The sequence below is a fragment of the Petromyzon marinus genome, chromosome 56 (assembly GCF_048934315.1).
Source record: "Petromyzon marinus isolate PM22_M1 ecotype Great Lakes invasive population chromosome 56, UKy_Petmar_22M1.pri1.0, whole genome shotgun sequence".
NCBI classification, from domain to species: domain Eukaryota; kingdom Metazoa; phylum Chordata; class Hyperoartia; order Petromyzontiformes; family Petromyzontidae; genus Petromyzon; species Petromyzon marinus.
The window spans coordinates 2,710,328-2,731,092 of NC_133722.1; the positions used below are offsets into that span (position 1 = coordinate 2,710,328).

The following is a 20,765-nucleotide window of genomic DNA, read 5'->3' on the forward strand; positions in this document are numbered from 1 at the left end:
TGGCTCCTCCCCCCCAGGGCCACCCACTCTCGCTGGCCCCCACCCCCCACAGGGCCCCCCACTGTCACTGGCTCCTCCCCCCCAGGGCCACCCACTCTCGCTGGCCCCCACCCCCCACAGGGCCCCCCACTGTCACTGGCTCCTCCCCCCCAGGGCCACCCACTCTCGCTACCCCCCCCCCCCACAGGGCCCCCCACTCTCACTGGCTCCTCCTCCCCAGGGCCAGCCACTTTCGCTGCCCCCCCCCAGGGCCCCCCACTCTCACTGGCTCCTCCCCAGGGCCCCCCACTCTCACTGGCTCCTCACCCCCAGGGCCACCTACTCTCGCTGCCTCCCCCACAGGGCCCCCTACTCTCAGTGGCTCCTCCCCAGGGCCACCCACTCTCGCTGCCCCCCCCAGGGCCCCCCACTCTCACTGGCTCCTCCCCTACCCCCCAATTGGACCACGTGATCCGTGACAGATGGGCACTGCGCTGTCGCCAAATCAGGAGCGAGCATGAGGAGCCCAGGCGCGCCGACTCCGTAGCGAATCCACTCGTTATCGATTCGAGTTTCCCGATCCGTACCACAATTCTATTCAGTGATCGGTTATTTTGTATTGGCTTCGCGGTGGCGTGCAGAATATACAGAAGCTGTAAGTTTCTCGCATGAAAATGGTTCACAGTATCAATTGTAATTATGCAGCCGCTATCGATTCCACACGTAAAAATGATCGATGCAGGCCTGACTTCGATTCCTCGATTGATGGTGGATTCGTACAAAATCGACTAATCGTCAGGTGCCCTTTGCAGGCGCAGCTCAGTAGTTGCTCTGCTCATTCTACTGCTGGCGGAAGGGCCTCTCAGGGGTTATTTGGCCTACTCTTCCACGCTGGCAATGTGCCTCGGAAGTCGCTGGGTGTCTTTTAAACGCGGCGTTCTAAATAAACAAGAATAATTCGGCGGCGAGAGGAGGAGTCGTATCGTTGTATTCGTGTTGGTGCTGCACTAGAAGGTTCGTGTTGTCTAAGCGCGCACGTGTTCTGGTTGCGAGCCCTTTAACTCGTGCGAGGTCACGCGTGGAGCAAGCGCCGAGACATCACCAGGGCAGCGTGACGGCTCCCTCCTGGAGTAGCCCTCCTCTCTCTCTCTGCCCTTGCCTTCCCTCCTCGCTGCCTTCCCTCCTCGCTGCCCGCCACTCTGCTGGTCCATTCTATGCACTGCCCTTCTCTAATCCATTGCTGTCCTCTCGCCGACCCTGCCCTCGGGCATCCATCTAATCCCGCTTCACCCCCCACTCCCAAACATCTCCTCGCCACAATATACTGAAACCATGTCCCCCTCGCCCTTTCTCCACCTGCGTGCCTCTCGCAGCCTGCTCAGGCACCCAGTAGTAGTTACCTCTCTCACGTTAACAACATCATCATCACCACCCCCCCCGGCTCGCTCCGGCACGAGCGCCACTCCGCTACCATCTCCACCCCGCCGCCGCGTGGTCATCACGGGCCTCGGCTTGCTCTGCCCGCTCGGCGTGGGCACGGACGCCGCGTGGCGTCGCCTCCTGCGGGGCGACACCGCCACCGTGGCGCTCGACCACCCGGCCTTCGCATCGCTGCCGTCCCGCGTGGCCGGCCTGGTGCCCCGCGGAACGGGGGGCGACACCGCCGCCACGTTCGACCCCTCCCTCTTCGTCCCCGCGTCCCAAGCCAGGCAGCTGTCCTCCACCACCATCATGGCCTTGGCCGCGGCCCGCCTCGCCTTGGACGACAGCGGCTGGCGGCCCCGCGACCCCGAGGAGCAGCTGCGCGCCGGGGTGGCCGTCGGGGTCGGGGTGGCCGATCTGGAGGAGATCGTGAACGCCGGGGTGGCGCTGCGGGAGCTGGGAGCCCGCAAGCTGAGCCCCTTCTTCGTGCCCAAGATCCTCACCAACATGGCCGGGGCCCACATCAGCATCGCGCACGGCCTCAAGGGCCCCGTGCACTCCGTGTCCACGGCCTGCGCCACGGGAGCCCACGCACTGGGCGACGCGGCTCGCCTCGTCGCACGCGGGGACGCCGACGTGATGCTGGCTGGCGGGGCCGAGGCGGCCGTGAGCCCGCTGGCCGTGGCCGGCTTCTGCAGGGCGCGCTCGCTGAGCACGGCCTTCAACGAGAGGCCCGAGGCGGCCTCCCGGCCCTTCCACCCGGAGCGCGACGGCTTCGTGATCGCCGAGGGTGCCGCCGTGGTGGTGCTGGAGGAGATGGAGCGCGCCGTGGCGAGAGGCGCGCGGATCCTGGCCGAGGTGATGGGCTACGGGATGTCTGGTGACGCCAACCACATCACGGCGCCCAGCGAGGATGGTGATGGTGCCTACAGGTGGTGGTGGTGTGTGTCTGTGTGTGTCTGTCTGTGTGTGCCCATACCTGTCAACCCCTTACCGGCGCCCTTACCTTATTACAGACCAATTCAGACATTATTGGCCAGCCCGTGCCCTTGTCAATCTCAACGTTCATCCTACAGAGTCCCATCACAGGCGAGAAACACAAAAAAGTAGCCAATCGCCACCACTACACTCACCACTGTTACTCTCACCACCACTACACTCACCACTAGTACTCTCACAACTACTACACTCACCACCACTCACCACTATTACTCTCACCACCACTACACTCACCACTAGTACTCTCACCACCACTACACTCACCACTACAATCACCACGACATAACTGCTAACCCCTTATCAGTGCCTACCTTATTACAAATCAATTTATACCTTATTGGTCAGCCCGTGCCCTTGTCAATCTGAACGTTCATCCTACAAAGTCCCATCACAAGACAAAAACTAAGTTTTGATTTGAAGCTTTCGTGACTGCAGGAATCCATACTCTTTGGTTCTTTCGGTAAAGTCATCACGTAAGTATAAAATAAAATAAATCCGATGACGGACGCTTGTGTTGAGCCCGAAACGTCGTGATTTATTTTATACTTACGTGACTTTACCGAAAGAACCAGAGAGTATGAAAATTAAGTTACTGAACAAAAACTGTTTTATGTATCCATTTGATAATTGATGTCAATAATGTAGCACATGGAGTTGAATTGTTAACTATGACACGTGTAGGACTTGGTATTGAACTGGTCACTGTGTCGTGTGTAGAACCTGGTGTCGAACTGATAACAGGGTTGCCTGTAGGACCTGGTATTGAACTGGTCACTGTGTCATGTGTAGAACCTGGTGTCGAACTGGTCATCTGCCATGTGTAGTCGTAGTACCTGGCGGTGAACCGGTCACTCTGTCACCTCCTCTCACCGCAACTCCCACCACTCCACTGCGCACGCAGGTGCATGGAGGCCGCCCTGCTCGACGCCGGCCTCAGCCCCAGCGACGTCGGCTACATCAACGCTCACGCCACGTCCACTCCCCTAGGCGACGCGGCCGAGCTCTGCGCCATCCAGCGCCTCTTCGGGTCCCGCTGCTCCTCCTCCTCCTCTGGCGGCGTTCCGGCCCTCGCCGTCTCATCGACAAAGGGCGCCACCGGTCACCTGCTCGGCGCAGCCGGCGCACTGGAGGCGGCCTTCGCGGCCCTGGCGTGCGCGCACGCCGAGCTGCCGCCCACCGCCAACCTGGACCGCGTGGAGCCGGGCTGCACCCTCAACCTCGTGCCGCTGCGCTCACAGCCGTGGCCTCAGCATGACCTTTGCCGCCGCCGCGTGGCGTTAACCAACTCGTTCGGGTTTGGCGGCACCAACGCCTCGCTGTGCCTGGGCAGTGTGGACGCATGATGCGCCTATCTGGAACGTTCTTCCCTCTGATGTTAAGAAGCCACTGGAGCTGATTCACTTTTCAATCTAAAATTGGTAACTCATTTATTCGGAACTACTTTTTGTGTTTAGGTTGTCCCTCCGCCGCACCTCCGATTAGCACGGTTGGCTCCATACGGTGCGAAAGAAGTTCAACATGGTTGGTGACGGTGGTGGTGGTGGTGGTGCAGGGAGGTGGAAGGCTTCGTCGAAGAGCGGCATTAATTTCTTTATTGAAATTAGTGACGAAGATATTTGTCAACAATTTTTTTTATTTAAGTGAAAAACGGTGACTATGAGTGAATGACAATCATCAAGCGTGACGATGACCACCGGAGTAGAGAGAGTGTGAGGAGTTGAAACTCATGAGTCTGAATGAAGACGCACACGTTGGTAATTTACTGAAATTACGAGAGACTACCTTCACAGGGGATGTCACAAAGCTCTGCCCCCCCCCCCCAAAAAAAAACTATTGTCATTGTAGTGCGTATTTAATGTGGCGCTGCACTCTGATGTAGGAGAACACATTTATTTAAAAATCTAATTAAGTAGAACGTGTTTATTTTTATTAAAATTTGCGCATTTTGATGTGACGTCACATTTCTCAAACCCCCCCCCCCCTTGTCACACATCGTCACAAATGTCTGACCCCCCCCCCGGTGCATGACGTCATTTATGGACGGCCCCACATCCGTTTTCTTGTACAGGAAGTTTTCAGGTTCATACGGCGTACAGCCGTTTCAATACGGGCAAATATATCTTTTTGTCTATTTGTGTTTCTCCCTGGTGAATGAACTTTGTAGGATGAACGTTGAGATTTATAAGGGCACAGAAAAGTTTCACGAAATTGTGGAGACTTTTAAATTAGGTTTTCCTGCTTTGGGGTGTTTGTCTCTTTCCATTTATCATGAAAGAAACTCAACAAATGTGTCAAATTACACTGACTTAAAAGTTAAAGAAATAAGTATAATGCTCGACGTTTTGGGCACTAGCCCTTCTTAGCACATGTGCTAAAACATTAGTTAACGGTGTCATTATTGTAAGAAGATTATTATATAAGCAGTGTAAATTTGTAAAACCCAGAAGAGTTTTTTTCGGAGCTTGTGAATAATGTAAATAAAAAATCCAAGTATACTTGTATAAATTATTAGCGTCCTGAAGGTCATTTGTCGAAGTTCAAATCGTTTCCGACCCGAGTGAACGCAGCGATAATGGTGGATATTCCACATTCCTATGGCGAGGGCCCGTCATTGCGCGGGTCATCCACTGTCCTTATTTCATGAACTCCGGAGATGATGGCTCTAATGCGTTGCCCGACCGCGACTTGAGTGATCTCTGTGTCTATGGGCCTTCTTTCGCCACCGTACATAGTCAACCGCGCTAATCGGAGATGCGGGGCAAGGACAACAAACTAAACACAAGAAGGGAAACAATAAAATAATATATATAATAAACAATATATCCTTATTTAATTGTTTCCCTTCAACGTGACCTTACCGAAAGAACCAAGAATATGAATCACTGCAGTCACGAAAGCTTTAAATCAAAATTTAAACACAAGAGGTAGAACAATTCGTACAAGTGCGTTTATAATGTTTTATTATTTTTTAAAAGCTTGAAAATTTAATTACTGTACTGTCATTAAAAAAACGCGTTTTTAAATCAATCTGGCTAAATAAACCATCCCGGCTTCCATAGATACTACGCCTCATGGGGGTGGGGGGGAGAATCCGCCTTAGGTTCGTGACGTCACCGCGTTTAGCCCCGACGTCACCACGCTGCACGTCACCTGCCTTCGCCTTACCCGAATGACATCACGGCGTTGATCACTAACGTCAACCACGCCGACTGAACAAATTCGCCGGTATACGTCACCACGTTTAAACCTGACGTTACCACGCCGCATGCCTCCGCCGCACGTAACCACCAACTGCGCGATGACGTCATGACGCCGTCGCAGTCAAAGCCTTCCCTCCTGCCAAGTGACGTCACAACCGAAGCGGTGACGTCACGGCGTCTGACGTCACCGCGTTGAGCCTTTCCCCCCGCAAGGCCGTGGAGATGGCGGTGTCGTTGGGACAGCTCCCGCTGCAGCAGCTGGAGGCGCTGAGGACACAGCTGGAGCAGGTAGCGGGGCGCCTTCGGGGGCTGGGGCGACAACGAGGGACCCCCCCCGCCCACAGACGAGGGTGTTGGGGGGGGGTTAACCGCGCCGCGGGGTGGCTGGGGGTGATGGCTGTGGACCTGTCATGGCGGCGGTTTCTTAGGGTTCATTGTGTAGGGCGTGCGCTGGCTCGTCTGCCGTGCGACACGCGGGGCTGGAGGCGAACTGGAAGGTCGCTCGCTCACTCCGCGGTTGTTCCTGAGGCCCGAGCTCTCGTCCTGCTTTGATTGACAAGGGGCCTGCACCGTGTGGGTCTTGAGAGCGGCCGCGAGAGCGAAACACGCCCTGAGATTATTGCATTTGTGTCGCTGCTGCTGCCGCTGCTGCTGCAAATGTCTACACATGATGGGAGCCACTTTGTAGCGCTGCTATCATTTGTGGTAGCCAGGTCTGTGAAAAAGAGCTTTATAGCTCACCGGATTCCTACGGTGTAAGTAAAAATTAAAAGTTGTTGGTGGCGAGCGGTGGCCGTGTGGCGCGCTGCGTTGCTACCATCACAGAGTCCCCGCCGAGTTCCATTCCCGCTCACGGCCGCCGACTCAGTGACGATCATTGGAACCGGTCTTGGGTCTCCCCTAGGTCAACTCAACCTCAAATGAGTACCTGGTACAGTGTGTAGTAAACATCGTCACTGGGGGAGACAAAGGCGGCCGGGCGTGGTGCTGGCCACCCATCCCCCTCGTGTGCCGTGCCGGCCCTTAATAGATGGTCGCTAATAACACTTATTGGGAATCTTTGTTGGTAGATTCGACTCTATTCTTGCTTACGATGGCAAAAGTGCGATTCAGGAGCTAAATACCGAGGTCTGGTAGCCACGGCTTCGGTAGAGAGAGAGAGAGAGTTGGTGTAGGTTTGTTTCAGTAGAGAGAGAGAGTTTGTGTAGGTTTGTTTCAGTAGAGAGAGAGAGAGTTTGTGTAGGTTTGTTTCAGTAGAGAGAGAGAGTTGGTGTAGGTTTGTTTCAGTAGAGAGAGAGAGTTTGTGTAGGTTTGTTTCAGTAGAGAGAGAGTTTGTGTAGGTTTGTTTCAGTAGAGAGAGTTTGTGTAGGTTTGTTTCAGTAGAGAGAGTTTGTGTAGGTTTGTTTCAGTAGAGATAGTTTGTGTAGGTTTGTTTCAGTAGAGAGAGAGTTCGTGTAGGTTTGTTTCAGTAGAGAGAGAGTTTGTGTAGGTTTGTTTCAGTAGAGAGAGAGTTTGTGTAGGTTTGTTTCAGTAGAGAGAGAGAGAGTTGGTGTAGGTTTGTTTCAGTAGAGAGAGTTGGTGTAGGTTTGTTTCAGTAGAGAGAGTTTGTGTAGGTTTGTTTCAGTAGAGAGTTCGTGTAGGTTTGTTTCAGTAGAGAGAGTTCGTGTAGGTTTGTTTCAGTAGAGAGAGAGAGTTTGTGTAGGTTTGTTTCAGTAGAGAGAGAGAGTTTGTGTAGGTTTGTTTCAGTAGAGAGAGAGAGTTTGTGTAGGTTTGTTTCAGTAGAGAGAGAGTTTGTGTAGGTTTGTTTCAGTAGAGAGAGTTTGTGTAGGTTTGTTTCAGTAGAGAGAGTTTGTGTAGGTTTGTTTCAGTAGAGAGAGAGAGTTTGTGTAGGTTTGTTTCAGTAGAGAGAGAGAGTTTGTGTAGGTTTGTTTCAGTAGAGAGAGTTCGTGTAGGTTTGTTTCAGTAGAGAGAGAGTTTGTGTAGATTTGTTTAAGTAGAGAGAGTTCGTGTAGGTTTGTTTCAGTAGAGAGAGTTTGTGTAGGTTTGTTTCAGTAGAGAGAGAGTTTGTGTAGGTTTGTTTCAGTAGAGAGAGAGTTTGTGTAGGTTTGTTTCAGTAGAGAGAGTTCGTGTAGGTTTGTTTCAGTAGAGAGAGAGAGAGTTTGTGTAGGTTTGTTTCAGTAGAGAGAGAGTTTGTGTAGGTTTGTTTAAGTAGAGAGAGTTTGTGTAGGTTTGTTTCAGTAGAGAGAGAGTTGGTGTAGGTTTGTTTCAGTAGAGAGAGTTTGTGTACGTTTGTTTCAGTAGAGAGAGAGTTCGTGTAGGTTTGTTTCAGTAGAGAGAGAGTTCGTGTAGGTTTGTTTCAGTAGAGAGTTCGTGTAGGTTTGTTTCATTAGAGAGAGAGTTTGTGTAGGTTTGTTTCAGTAGAGAGAGAGAGTTTGTGTAGGTTTGTTTCAGTAGAGATAGTTTGTGTAGGTTTGTTTCAGTAGAGAGAGAGTTTGTGTAGGTTTGTTTCAGTAGAGAGAGAGAGTTTGTGTAGGTTTGTTTCAGTAGAGAGAGTTTGTGTAGGTTTGTTTCAGTAGAGAGAGAGAGTTGGTGTAGGTTTGTTTCAGTAGAGAGAGAGTTCGTGTAGGTTTGCTTCAGTAGAGAGAGTTTGTGTAGGTTTGTTTCAGTAGAGAGAGTTTGTGTAGGTTTGTTTCAGTAGAGAGTTTGTGTAGGTTTGTTTCAGTAGAGAGAGTTCGTGTAGGTTTGTTTCATTAGAGAGAGAGTTTGTGTAGGTTTGTTTCAGTAGAGAGAGAGAGTTTGTGTAGGTTTGTTTCAGTAGAGAGAGAGAGAGAGTTGGTGTAGGTTTGTTTCAGTAGAGAGGGAGTTGGTGTAGGTTTGTTTCAGTAGAGAGAGAGAGTTTGTGTAGGTTTGTTTCAGTAGAGAGAGTTGGTGTAGGTTTGTTTCAGTAGAGATAGTTTGTGTAGGTTTGTTTCAGTAGAGAGAGAGTTCGTGTAGGTTTGTTTCAGTAGAGAGAGAGTTTGTGTAGGTTTGTTTCAGTAGAGAGAGAGTTTGTGTAGGTTTGTTTCAGTAGAGAGAGAGAGAGAGTTGGTGTAGGTTTCTTTCAGTAGAGAGAGTTGGTGTAGGTTTGTTTCAGTAGAGAGAGTTGGTGTAGGTTTGTTTCAGTAGAGAGAGAGAGTTTGTGTAGGTTTGTTTCACTAGAGAGAGTTTGTGTAGGTTTGTTTCAGTAGAGAGAGAGTTTCTGTAGGTTTGCTTCAGTAGAGAGAGTTTGTGTAGGTTTGTTTCAGTAGAGAGAGTTGGTGTAGGTTTGTTTCAGTAGAGAGAGTTCGTGTAGGTTTGTTTCAGTAGAGAGAGTTCGTGTAGGTTTGTTTCAGTAGAGAGAGAGTTGGTGTAGGTTTGTTTCAGTAGAGAGAGAGTAGGTGTAGGTTTGTTTCAGTAGAGAGAGTTTGTGTAGGTTTGTTTCAGTAGAGAGAGTTTGTGTAGGTTTGTTTCAGTAGAGAGAGTTCGTGTAGGTTTGTTTTAGTAGAGAGAGAGTTTGTGTAGGTTTGTTTTAGTAGAGAGAGAGAGTTCGTGTAGGTTTGTTTCAGTAGAGAGAGAGAGTTTGTGTAGGTTTGTTTCAGTAGAGAGAGTTTGTGTAGGTTTGTTTCAGTAGAGAGAGAGAGTTGGTGTAGGTTTGTTTCAGTAGAGAGAGAGTTCGTGTAGGTTTGCTTCAGTAGAGAGAGTTTGTGTAGGTTTGTTTCAGTAGAGAGAGTTTGTGTAGGTTTGTTTCAGTAGAGAGAGTTCGTGTAGGTTTGTTTCATTAGAGAGAGAGTTTGTGTAGGTTTGTTTCAGTAGAGAGGGAGTTGGTGTAGGTTTGTTTCAGTAGAGAGAGAGAGTTTGTGTAGGTTTGTTTCAGTAGAGAGAGAGAGTTTGTGTAGGTTTGTTTCAGTAGAGAGAGAGTTTGTGTAGGTTTGTTTCAGTAGAGAGAGTTTGTGTAGGTTTGTTTCAGTAGAGATAGTTTGTGTAGGTTTGTTTCAGTAGAGAGAGAGTTCGTGTAGGTTTGTTTCAGTAGAGAGAGAGTTTGTGTAGGTTTGTTTCAGTAGAGAGAGAGAGAGTTGGTGTAGGTTTGTTTCAGTAGAGAGAGTTGGTGTAGGTTTGTTTCAGTAGAGAGAGTTTGTGTAGGTTTGTTTCAGTAGAGAGAGAGAGTTTGTGTAGGTTTGTTTCAGTAGAGAGAATTTGTGTAGGTTTGTTTCAGTAGAGAGAGAGTTTGTGTAGGTTTGTTTCAGTAGAGAGAGAGAGTTTGTGTAGGTTTGTTTCAGTAGAGAGAGTTCGTGTAGGTTTGTTTCACTAGAGAGAGTTTGTGTAGGTTTGTTTCAGTAGAGAGAGAGTTTCTGTAGGTTTACTTCAGTAGAGAGAGTTTCTGTAGGTTTGCTTCAGTAGAGAGAGTTTGTGTAGGTTTGTTTCACTAGAGAGAGTTCGTGTAGGTTTGTTTCAGTAGAGAGAGAGAGAGTTGGTGTAGGTTTGTTTCAGTAGAGAGAGTTGGTGTAGGTTTGTTTCAGTAGAGAGAGTTCGTGTAGGTTTGTTTCAGTAGAGAGAGAGAGTTGGTGTAGGTTTGTTTCAGTAGAGAGAGAGTTGGTGTAGGTTTGTTTCAGTAGAGAGAGTTGGTGCAGGTTTGTTTCAGTAGAGAGAGTTTGTGTAGGTTTGTTTCAGTAGAGAGAGTTTGTGTAGGTTTGTTTCAGTAGAGAGAGTTTGTGTAGGTTTGTGTAGGTTTGTTTCAGTAGAGAGAGAGAGTTGGTGTAGGTTTGTTTCAGTAGAGAGAGAGTTGGTGTAGGTTTGTTTCAGTAGAGAGAGTTTGTGTAGGTTTGTTTCAGTAGAGAGAGTTTGTGTAGGTTTGTTTCAGTAGAGAGAGTTTGTGTAGGTTTGTTTCAGTAGAGAGAGTTTGTGTAGGTTTGTTTCAGTAGAGAGAGAGAGTTGGTGTAGGTTTGTTTCAGTAGGGAGAGTTTGTGTAGGTTTGTTTTAGTAGAGAGAGAGAGAGTTTGTGTAGGTTTGTTTCAGTAGAGAGAGTTGGTGTAGGTTTGTTTCAGTAGACAGAGAGAGTTTGTGTAGGTTTGTTTCAGTAGAGAGAGTTTGTGTAGGTTTGTTTCAGTAGAGAGAGTTTGTGTAGGTTTGTTTCAGTAGAGAGAGAGTTGGTGTAGGTTTGTTTCAGTAGAGAGAGAGAGTTGGTGTAGGTTTGTTTCAGTAGAGAGAGAGTTCGTGTAGGTTTGTTTCAGTAGAGAGAGTTCGTGTAGGTTTGTTTCAGTAGAGAGAGAGAGAGTTTGTGTAGGTTTGTTTCAGTAGAGAGAGTTTGTGTAGGTTTGTTTCAGTAGAGAGAGTTTGTGTAGGTTTGCTTCAGTAGAGAGAGTTTGTGTAGGTTTGTTTCAGTAGACAGAGAGTTTGTGTAGGTTTGTTTCAGTAGAGAGAGTTTGTGTAGGTTTGTTTCAGTAGAGAGAGAGTTCGTGTAGGTTTGTTTCAGTAGAGAGAGTTCGTGTAGGTTTGTTTCAGTAGAGAGAGAGAGTTTGTGTAGGTTTGTTTCAGTAGAGAGAGAGAGAGTTGGTGTAGGTTTGTTTCAGTAGAGAGAGTTGGTGTAGGTTTGTTTCAGTAGAGAGAGTTTGTGTAGGTTTGTTTCAGTAGAGAGAGTTTGTGTAGGTTTGTTTCAGTAGAGAGAGTTTGTGTAGGTTTGTTTCAGTAGAGAGAGAGTTCGTGTAGGTTTGTTTCAGTAGAGAGAGTTGGTGTAGGTTTGTTTCAGTAGAGAGAGTTTGTGTAGGTTTGTTTCAGTAGAGAGAGAGAGTTTGTGTAGGTTTGTTTCAGTAGAGAGAGTTGGTGTAGGTTTGTTTCAGTAGAGAGAGTTTGTGTAGGTTTGTTTCAGTAGAGAGAGTTTGTGTAGGTTTGCTTCAGTAGAGAGAGTTTGTGTAGGTTTGTTTCAGTAGAGAGAGAGTTCGTGTAGGTTTGTTTCAGTAGAGAGAGTTGGTGTAGGTTTGTTTCAGTAGAGAGAGTTTGTGTAGGTTTGTTTCAGTAGAGAGAGAGAGTTTGTGTAGGTTTGTTTCAGTAGAGAGAGTTGGTGTAGGTTTGTTTCAGTAGAGAGAGAGTTTGTGTAGGTTTGTTTCAGTAGAGAGAGTTCGTGTAGGTTTGTTTCAGTAGAGAGAGAGAGTTTGTGTAGGTTTGTTTCAGTAGAGAGAGAGAGTTTGTGTAGGTTTGTTTCAGTAGAGAGAGAGTTGGTGTAGGTTTGTTTCAGTAGAGAGAGTTCGTGTAGGTTTGCTTCAGTAGAGAGAGAGAGTTTGTGTAGGTTTGCCACGGGTCGACTAACTGAGATGACTGGCTGATGCACCACCTGTGCCCCCTATTGTGCCAACTTGCTGTGCTCTAGCCACCCGGCGCTCCGCTCGTTGTGAGCGTCGCTCCTCAGCCTTCCGTTGCTGGAGGGCGACTGCCTCCAACTGCCCAGTAGCGTCCTTCACGAGCCTCCTCCACAGAGGCCCAACTCGACTCAGCTCCATGTCCTCCTGTACCACATCACTCCACCTCTTCTCGAGCCCGTGCCCACGCCCGTTCAGCCCCCTCTATCCGGCCGAACAAAAGCTGTTTAGGCATACTCTTTGGTTCTTTCGGTAGGCATTCGGTGGCTGGGCATGCGGGCTACATGACCCAGCCAATGCAGCCTTGCCTGCTGGAGGAGCCCACCGATGATGGGACTTTTTCCAGATCTTTCAAGGATTTGTGAGCTCCTCGCACAATCCAGCCTAGTTAAACCAAGGATGGGTCGTAGGCAGGCCATCCAACTCCCAATCGGTGATGGGGCAGTTGTGGAGAGAGTGGAGAGTTTCCCATACCTGGGCAGTGTGCTTATGACTGGCTCCAGTTTAACAGCAGAGGTCTCACTCCAAATAATTCGAGCGGCAATATCTTTTCATCGGTTGCGTAACGCTGTGTGGAAGCTACCTGGTCTGTCGCTCCGCACTAAGCTTCAGGTCTTCTCGGCCACGGTCATTCCCTCCCTTCTCTACGCTTGCGAAACGTGGACCCCCCTAATGGAACATCTTCGCTGGTTAGAAACATTTAGGCTGGCCTGCCTACCATCCATCCTGGGTTTAACCAGACTGGATTGTGTGAGGAGCTCACAAATCCTTGAAAGATCTGGGCAACAGGTCCCATCGGTGAGCTCCTCCGGCAGGCAAGGCTGCAATGGCTGGGTCACGTAGCCCGCATGCCCAGCCACCGCATGCCGAAACAGCTTTTGTTCGGCCGGATCGAGGGGGCTAAACGGGCGCGGCACGGGCTAGAGAAGAGATGGAGTGATGCGGTACAGGAGGACGTGGAGCTGAGTGGACTTGCCGATGACTGGTACCAGCGGTGTCAAGATCGGCCTCTGTGGAGGAGGCTCGTGAAGGACGCTACTGGGCAGTTGGAGGCAGTCGCCCTCCAACAACAACGGAGGGCGGAGGAGCGACGCTCACAACAACGAGCGGAGCGCCGGGTGGCTAAAGCACAGCAGGTTGGCACAGTAGGGGGCACAGGTGGTGCATCAGCCAGTCATCTCAGTCAGTCGAACTGTGGCACCTGGGTCTGCCCCGTGACCTCCAGCCAGCGGGCGTTCGACACTCCACGTGGCCTCAAGGTCCACATGTCCTGGCACAAGCGTCGTGGTGACGTCACCGCCACTTAGTGGCGAATGGCGGTTGTTGTTGTATCCACGCGAATGTTTGTATCCATGCGTGTGTGTGTGTGTATCCACGCGAGAGTGTGTGTGTGTGTCCACGCGCGTGTGTGTGTGTATATACACGCGCGTGTGTGTGTGTGTCCACGCGTGTGTGTGTGTGTCCACGCGCGTGTGTGTCCACGCGCGTGTGTGTGTCCACGCGCGTGTGTGTGTCCACGCGCGTGTGTGTGTCCACGCGCGTTTGTGTGTCCACGTGCGTGTGTGTGTGTGTGTCCACGCGTGTGTGTGTGTGTCCACGCGCGTGTGTGTGTGTATCCACACGAGTGGAAGCCCTCGGCAAGCGGTATGGATCGGTTGTCGCATGGCGCCCTGACACGCGCCTATCTCTCCGTCACCCGCGTTGCAGGAGTTGGATTTCCTCTCCACGTCGGTGCAGCAGCTAAAGGTGGCTCAGACCAAGTTCGTGGAGTCCAAGGAATGCCTCAGCAAGCTCAATAAAGACAACGCAGGTGCGTGTCAAGGGCACACGGTTTACACTGCAACAGTAAACAACACTCTGCCCACCTTCACGCGTCGTGAGGGATGGGAGAATCGGGATCCTTATTTAGACTTTAGGAGGAATCCGATGAGCTATGAAGCTCTTTTGTCACTGATGTCCAGTATGGAGGGGTAAGCAAAGTTACAACACGGGGGTGGGGGGGGGGCTAATATATGGGAGGCCATGGAGCTGTGCATGTTGGCTAGTAGGGGGGGTGGGGGGGGGTCACTAAATCGTTGAAAGACTCCGCTTGTGAGACGGCGCTTCTGCCAAACGACTCGTCCTTCCCGTGCCGCCGTGTTCGTACGTGTGTATGTGTTTATGTCGAACTTTCTTTCGCACCGCACGTACCCAGCCGGGCTGATCTGACTACTTCCCGTGCGGCATGGCCGCTCACCCGTTGGTTTATTTTTTTGCAGGAAAAGAATTGCTGGTGCCTCTCACAAGCTCCGTATCCTTGGCCTCGACATCTCCCCTGCGCCCTGGCTCGCGGCGGCGGCGGTGGTGGTGGTCATCTGGCGGCGGCGGAGGTTACGTTTTGTTGGCGGTGGTTATGTTTTGTTGGCGGTGGTTTTGATGGTATTGTGTGGTAGTGGTGTCCAGCGGTGGCGGTTGTCTGGTGGGTGTGTTTTGTTGCCGCTGGTGGTTGTGTCATGTTGTTTGTTTGGCGCGGTTGTCTGGTTGTGTTTTGTTGCTGGTGGTGGTTGTTGTGCCTGGTGTTGGTTTTGTGTGCTTGTGTCTGGTTGTGGTGGTGGCTGAGTTGTTGTTTCTGGTGGTGGTTGTGTCTGGCAGTGATGGTATTGTGTTGTGGTCTCTGGCAGTGGTTGTTGTTGCTACTGCTGGTTGCTGTTGTGTCTGGTTGTGGTGTCGGTGGTGGTAATGGCGTTTTGTTGTTGCTGGTGATGGGTGGTGGTGGTTGTGTTGTGTCTTTTTGGTTTGGCTGCGCACCGTGACCCTTAACCCCACAGCAGATGTACGTGCCTGGGCATCTGAATGATGTGGAGCACGTGATGGTGGACATCGGCACAGGCTACTACGTGGAGAAGGTGGGTGTCCCTTGGCTCTTGTCCATCACCATCTTATCCCAAAGTGTCATCCAGCCCGCTGGGCTTTAGTGCTCGGCAACTCAACGGGACGTTTAATGCCTTGGCACAGTACGTGGAGAGTTTGATTATGCGGCACGCGGAGAATGTCAATGTGGGATGGGGTAATCAACTTCGAGGTTGGGAATAGTATGTGGTAGTAAGGCGTTGTGGATGTGCAGGTAGTCCTCTACTTACGATGGAGATGCGTTACGACGACCCCATTGTAAGTGAAAAATATCGTAAGTCGAAGATGGCCTAGCCTACCCAGGAGTCTTAAAGAATGGTGATAATTTAGCAAAACAGAGCAATTTACACTACCGTACTGTATAAACTATATACTGTATGTATTTATTAATTACAATACTGTATTGCAAAGTAAAATGCAAAGTAAAAAAACAAGGTAAATTCTTAGCCTACCTATATGAACTGCAATTTAATAGAAAGTTTTTTCAGGAAACAATCCTATCTGCTATAAAAACTTTTAACATGCATTGAACGTATCATCGTAGTAACCCTGAAATGAAATCGCTAAAGCTACGTATCTTACATGCATTGAACGTATCGTAGCGTATAATATTGTACTGTACTCGCCAAGATTCGTACCTCGTACGCTGCTGCGTTTGCCTGCCGCGCGAAATTTAAAATATTTTAACAATTTTGTCGTATCGCCATCGTAAGATCGAAATATCGTAAGTCAGACCATCGTAACTCGGGGGCTATCTGTAATTGGGAAGAGGAGGAGGAGGTTGTGATGGGTGGGACACGTGTGCAGGGGTGGTCACGATAAAACTCGCGAGCAAATTCTGGAGAGTCGGGTGAACACTACAGGATTAGGCAGGAGGAAAGAGGCAATGGCGGTGTGTCCACGGCATCAAAAAGCGCTTGCCGCGATGGTCTGTTCACCTTGACTGTATTCTCATATCCTGTTGTTCGTGAAGGCCTGCGAAGCTTCGCGTGTGTGTGGCCCCGTCAGAGATTGTCTGCTTGTGTACGTACATGGTGCCTAGGCTCAATCAGTATCAGACCAGAGGACGCCAAAAGAGGCTGTCTTTGGTGAAGACCAATCAGTTTAAAAAACAATGCATACATTACTAAAGCATGTGTTTTTTGCATGTTCACCACAAGCATGTGTGGCTAATGCAGACATGCCCCCTTGATAAAGGTTTCTGTTTGGTGTTTGAACATCTTCTCACCTGTTTTATTTCCAGAAAGGGTAAAACCTTTTCTTATACTCTGATACTGGCAATAAAGGTCCCATGTTGTGTGTATGTACTGATGGATGTTGAACTTCTTTCGCACCTTACATTGCCAAGCGTCTTAATTGAAGGTGTCGGAGTGGGGGGGGGGGAGGGACAACAAAACTCAACCGGGGACATTGTGGAAGGAAACTGGAGTGCCCCCGTGAATATCAGTTGTGCATAAGCGGGGGGGGGGGGGATCACACTTGTGTGAATCCACACTCGCATGCTGGTCGTGTAATGCGAGTCGTGTCCTCCGACTTTCGCGGTTCTAAAGTGGAGACACGTGTCACTGATGATTCCCAGACCGTGGAGGAGGCCAAGGAGTTCTTCCAGCGGAAGATCGACTTCCTCACCAAGCAGATTGAGAAGATCCAGCCGGTGCTGCAGGAGAAGTTTGCGCTGAAGCAGGGTGAGCGAGCGACCATTGGCACCACCGTCAGCAGCAGCAGCAGCAATATCGCTTTCGCCAACATGAACGCCACCATCATCACCATCATCCCAATCGTTCACATCAAATACCATCAGCGACGTCGTCATGACGAGCTCCATCGTTGGCATCAGCACTATGCTCACAGTCACTCGTGTCAACAACATCAGCGCCAGCTTCAGCAATGTCATCACTGTCACTCGCAACACCGTCAGTTACGATCATCGCTATCGGTAACGTCAATATACCATCATCATCAGCACCATCATCACTGCCGCTAATGTCAACGCCACCGTCACCGTCGTCGTCACCTTCGCTATTATCGCGGCGAATGCGGCGTGTGCGCTGGTGGTGTAACGGCGGTGGTGTTGGCGATCTGTGTTCTCCAACAGCTGTGACCGAGACATTCAACGCGAGAATCCAGCAGCAGCTGCAGGCCATGCAGCAGCAGCAGCCGAGCACGTCCAAGGCGTGACCCCACCACGGACGGCTCGCCCATCCCCCGCCCCCCTCCTGGCATCTTCCGGAACCTTTCCCGACCTCTCGTCACTCTGAATGACGACCTCTCACCTGACTTCTCCTCACCCGTTCTTACCCCCACCTGATTGTGCCCTGACCTGTCTTGACTTCTTCTGACCCCTCCTGACCCCTCTGCACCCCCCCCCCGCCCCACCCCTGCCACCCCCCTCGGCTCCCCCAATTATTTAATGCTGGCATGTTCACGCCCCGCTGTGCTGACCGCCCGCCGTCTCCTCACGCCGGGCATCGCACGTAAACATTTCTCTCTTGCGTGCAAGTTGTCATTTTGTATTTCACCAACATTCTGCCTGCGGCTCAGCCACGGGTTCGGCCCCCGATCAGCGGCGTGCGGCTCGCACCACGCGGGCCGCCCTCTGACCGTGTCATTCGGTTCGCTTCCCGGTAACGTCGGCGCACTGCGGACGGAACTGAGTTTTCCGCGTCGGCTTCCCGGTCGCTAACCCGCCGCTGAGCGGCGTGCTGACGCGCGGTTAAATAATCGCCGTGGCCCGACGCTGAGTGGAGGCCCTTATCCGGCAGTGGAGCTGTTGCGCTGCCAGTGGCTAGGAGATGTTAACGACCTCGCCTGGTATACAGGAGGTCGTAGGTTCGATCCAGACCCTGACGCCTGCTGCTGTATATTTGGAGTTTGCATGTTCTCCCCGTGATCGCCTTGATTTCCCTCCGAGTCCTCTGGTTTTCTCCCCTCCACATGTAGAATGAACATCACGCGTTGAGAGCATTTGGCTGCTACAAATTTCCACACGATGACGAGCCAATTGTTTGAGCTATCATCTGCGGCAAGGTCAGTTCTGAAAAAGAGCTGTCTAGCAGCTCAGTGGGCCTTACCTGATGAAGAAAATACAACAGATGGATAGTCTCGTCGGCGTGACGCCGAGCATCCGTGCAAGACGCTCGCGGGGGCTCCCGTGCGTTTCAAGAGAAGGCGCCCGCCAGCCAAAGCCGATGGTCGCGGCACCGCTTCCGAGGTAATATCTCTTGTCTACACCAGGGGGCGCTGCACGATCCCGCACGGCCACGGACGTCGCGATTGTGGGCACTGCGCAACGTTTCCGTCGCGTCCGTGAGCCCAGAGCCGGCGTTGAGCAACTTGTGAAGTTGGTGCCACCTGAGGGTCGGGTCAACTCGAGCGGCTTCAGTTTATGTGGCCAACAACAGCTGATTATGTCATAGCCGTGTGCGGAACGAGTCGTCAAATATGGGACTACCGTCGACCTCATTATGGTGCCGCTCAAAAATGAAAGTTTGTTGCCTGCAAGGTCGCGCGTGCTGGTGTTACTCGTCTGCCTGTTGCGCCGAAGCCGCTGCGAGTTTAGAGGCAACACCTCGGCGTTTACCGGGTGCTCGACAAGAGTCAAACAGTGCGTTGCGAAGGAATCATGAGCGGTGCGAAGGAATCGTGAGCAGCCTGGAAATGTGAACAGAGTCGATCGAGATTCTCGGCCGTTGACTGTCACACCGAGAGTCGCGTGTTGAGAGGAGGGAGGAAATCCCAGGAAACGGAGGCTTCACTTTTCTGTATCGCACGTTGAGTGGCACTCTCAAGCCGTACGACGAATAACAACGAGTCCCGTGCTGAAGTTGTTCTGCCGTGGGCGGTGACGATTTGTGCTCTCGCACGCGGACTCTTCTCGGAGCTGGAAGTTCACCAAGTAAAGTGACGAATCAAATCTGCTGTGCTGGGGTTTTTTGTTGTTGTCTCTGTGCGGTTCTATTCGCTCGTTGCGCACGATGGCAGCGGCAATTCGGTTCAAGAGCCGTAGATGCCAACGTCGAGATGTATGCTGGCGACGACGAGAGAGAGAGAGTTCGTGTCATTTCGCTGTTCCTCCTCCGTTGAAGGAGTGCAGACCAGTGGGTTTGCTGTGCGTTCCGTAGTTTGGGATTCCATGGCCACAATTGCACGACTGTGGCTTGTCTCGAATGCATCTCTTTGTCTCTTATCTCTGGGTCTATATGCATCTACATGGGTCTACGTGTCTCTATGGATCTCTGTGTATATGTATCAATAATATTTATGGATAGATGTATATCTCTGTGGGTCTATATGCATCTCCAGTATAAGGTATATGCATGTATATGGGTCGACGTATGTATATGGGTCTCTATCTCCGATATTTCTATCTCTGTGAATCTCTCTGTGTCTCAAGTATCTTTATGGGTCTTTGTGGGTCTGTATACATCTTCAGTATATGGGTCTACGTATCCCTGTGGATCTCTGTATCTATATGTGTTTTAAGTATCTCCTGTGGGTCTCTTTGCGGCTGTATTCTCAGTGGGTCTACCGTCGGCTCCACGGCGTGAGCTGCAATGCCGTAGCTCCGTCGTCTTTAGCGCGGTTATTGAATTACAGGGCACGGGCAAACTCCACGGGCACGAGGTGTGGCGTGCATGTAAAGTTGCGGCGCTCCATTTGAATTCTGTGCTGCCGCTGCTGCGTTAATCTCTTAGGGGGAGGGGGGGGGGAGGTGTGAGAGGGGTGGGGGGAGGTGGGGGGGCGGTAGTGTAGCAGGTTAGCGCGTTTCGCTACGTACACGGCATCCTGAGTTGTATTCCCGCTCACGGCCAACACCGGTGATGATTATAATAATTATTATCTGAACCGGTCCTGGGTCTCTTCTAGGTCGCCTCGGCCTCGAATGAGCACGGTGTGTAAACATTGCCACTAGGGAGACAAAGGCGGCCGGGCGTGGTGTTGGCCACCCACCGCCTCGTGTGCCGTGCCAGCCTTCATAGCTGCTACTCGCTAACAGCACTTGCCCCGACAGTCTGTTCAAGGCTGTACGGAGGATCTTTGTCTTTGGGGGGAGGTGGGAAGATGCGGTGTTGGAAGACGAGCCCAGAGAGTGCCGTACCGAGTTGAACCGTTCCCTGTAATTAGCCCGATGAGACCCCCGTGGGAATTAATTAATCATCGCTCGAGGCCAAGCGATCGATTCCGCGGGGTTGGGGGGGGCGATAGCCACGTGTGGACGAGCGCCGCTGGGGTTATTTTTAGATTATTTGGGCTGCTGCTGCTATAAATTTTCCACACGACGAAGATGAGCCACTTCGTTGAGCTACCACTTGTGATAGGGCGCTTCTGAAGAAGGTCATCAGCTCAGTGGGCTTTACCTGCTAAGATAAAATAGTTTGTGATTGTATATTTTTTTCTCACGTGGTTTACTTACCGATACTTTGCACTCATATCGTGTTTTTGTGCTGTTTATTGTCGCGACCTTCCGACCCGCCCCTACTGGAGATCTGCGAAAAAGAGCTTTAAAGCTCATCGGATTCCTCCAGTATTAATACAGGGTGTTTCAAAGAGATGGACCCGATTTGAAATCGCTATATCTCTGCAACCACGAACCGCCCATGAATGAAACTCTTACCACTTGAAAGGGCGGGGCATAGAGAGGGCGGGGCATATGGAGGGCGGGGCATAGAGAGGGTGGGGCATAGAGTTTCAATTGATTACCGCTCGATGCCTCTCCCAGCGCACAAACAGCCACTAGCCTCAGTCATTCTCTAGATGCCTCTCCCAGCACACAAACAGCCCCTAGCCTCAGTCATTCTCTAGATGGTGACCCCAGTGAACAAACAGCCCCTAGCCTCAGTCATTCTCTAGATGGTGACCCCAGCGTACAAACAGCCCCTAGCCTCAGTCATTCTCTAGATGCCTCTCC

General features: G+C 50.9%; 2 protein-coding genes across 2 annotated transcripts; both read left to right on the top strand.

The window, feature by feature from the left end:
- The first annotated feature begins 204 nt into the window (after window positions 1-204).
- OXSM (3-oxoacyl-ACP synthase, mitochondrial) lies at window positions 205-4,908 on the top strand. The gene is made up of 2 exons (XM_032975552.2): window positions 205-2,333; window positions 3,302-4,908. Exons 1-2 carry the CDS (start codon window positions 1,312-1,314, stop codon window positions 3,741-3,743), a joined length of 1,464 nt encoding a protein of 487 aa, XP_032831443.2. The 5' UTR covers window positions 205-1,311; the 3' UTR covers window positions 3,744-4,908.
- An 824-nt stretch (window positions 4,909-5,732) lies between these two features.
- Window positions 5,733-18,770, top strand: PFDN5 (prefoldin subunit 5). The gene is made up of 6 exons (XM_032975347.2): window positions 5,733-5,888; window positions 13,676-13,778; window positions 14,227-14,258; window positions 14,779-14,853; window positions 16,437-16,542; window positions 16,953-18,770. The coding sequence occupies exons 1-6, from the start codon at window positions 5,823-5,825 to the stop codon at window positions 17,033-17,035; spliced, it is 465 nt and encodes a 154-aa protein (XP_032831238.1). The 5' UTR covers window positions 5,733-5,822; the 3' UTR covers window positions 17,036-18,770.
- Window positions 18,771-20,765: the final 1,995 nt, after the last annotated feature.

Bases quoted from the DNA above. Each gene is read 5' to 3' on its own strand.
- OXSM (XM_032975552.2), top strand. From the start codon at position 1,312: ATGTCCCCCTCGCCCTTTCTCCACCTGCGTGCCTCTCGCAGCCTGCTC. The intron at 2,334-3,301 runs GTGGTGGTGGTG...CTGCGCACGCAG, and splicing joins GATGGTGATGGTGCCTACAG to GTGCATGGAGGCCGCCCTGC.
- PFDN5 (XM_032975347.2), top strand. From the start codon at position 5,823: ATGGCGGTGTCGTTGGGACAGCTCCCGCTGCAGCAGCTGGAGGCGCTG. The intron at 14,854-16,436 runs GTGGGTGTCCCT...GATGATTCCCAG, and splicing joins CAGGCTACTACGTGGAGAAG to ACCGTGGAGGAGGCCAAGGA. The intron at 16,543-16,952 runs GTGAGCGAGCGA...GTTCTCCAACAG, and splicing joins GAAGTTTGCGCTGAAGCAGG to CTGTGACCGAGACATTCAAC.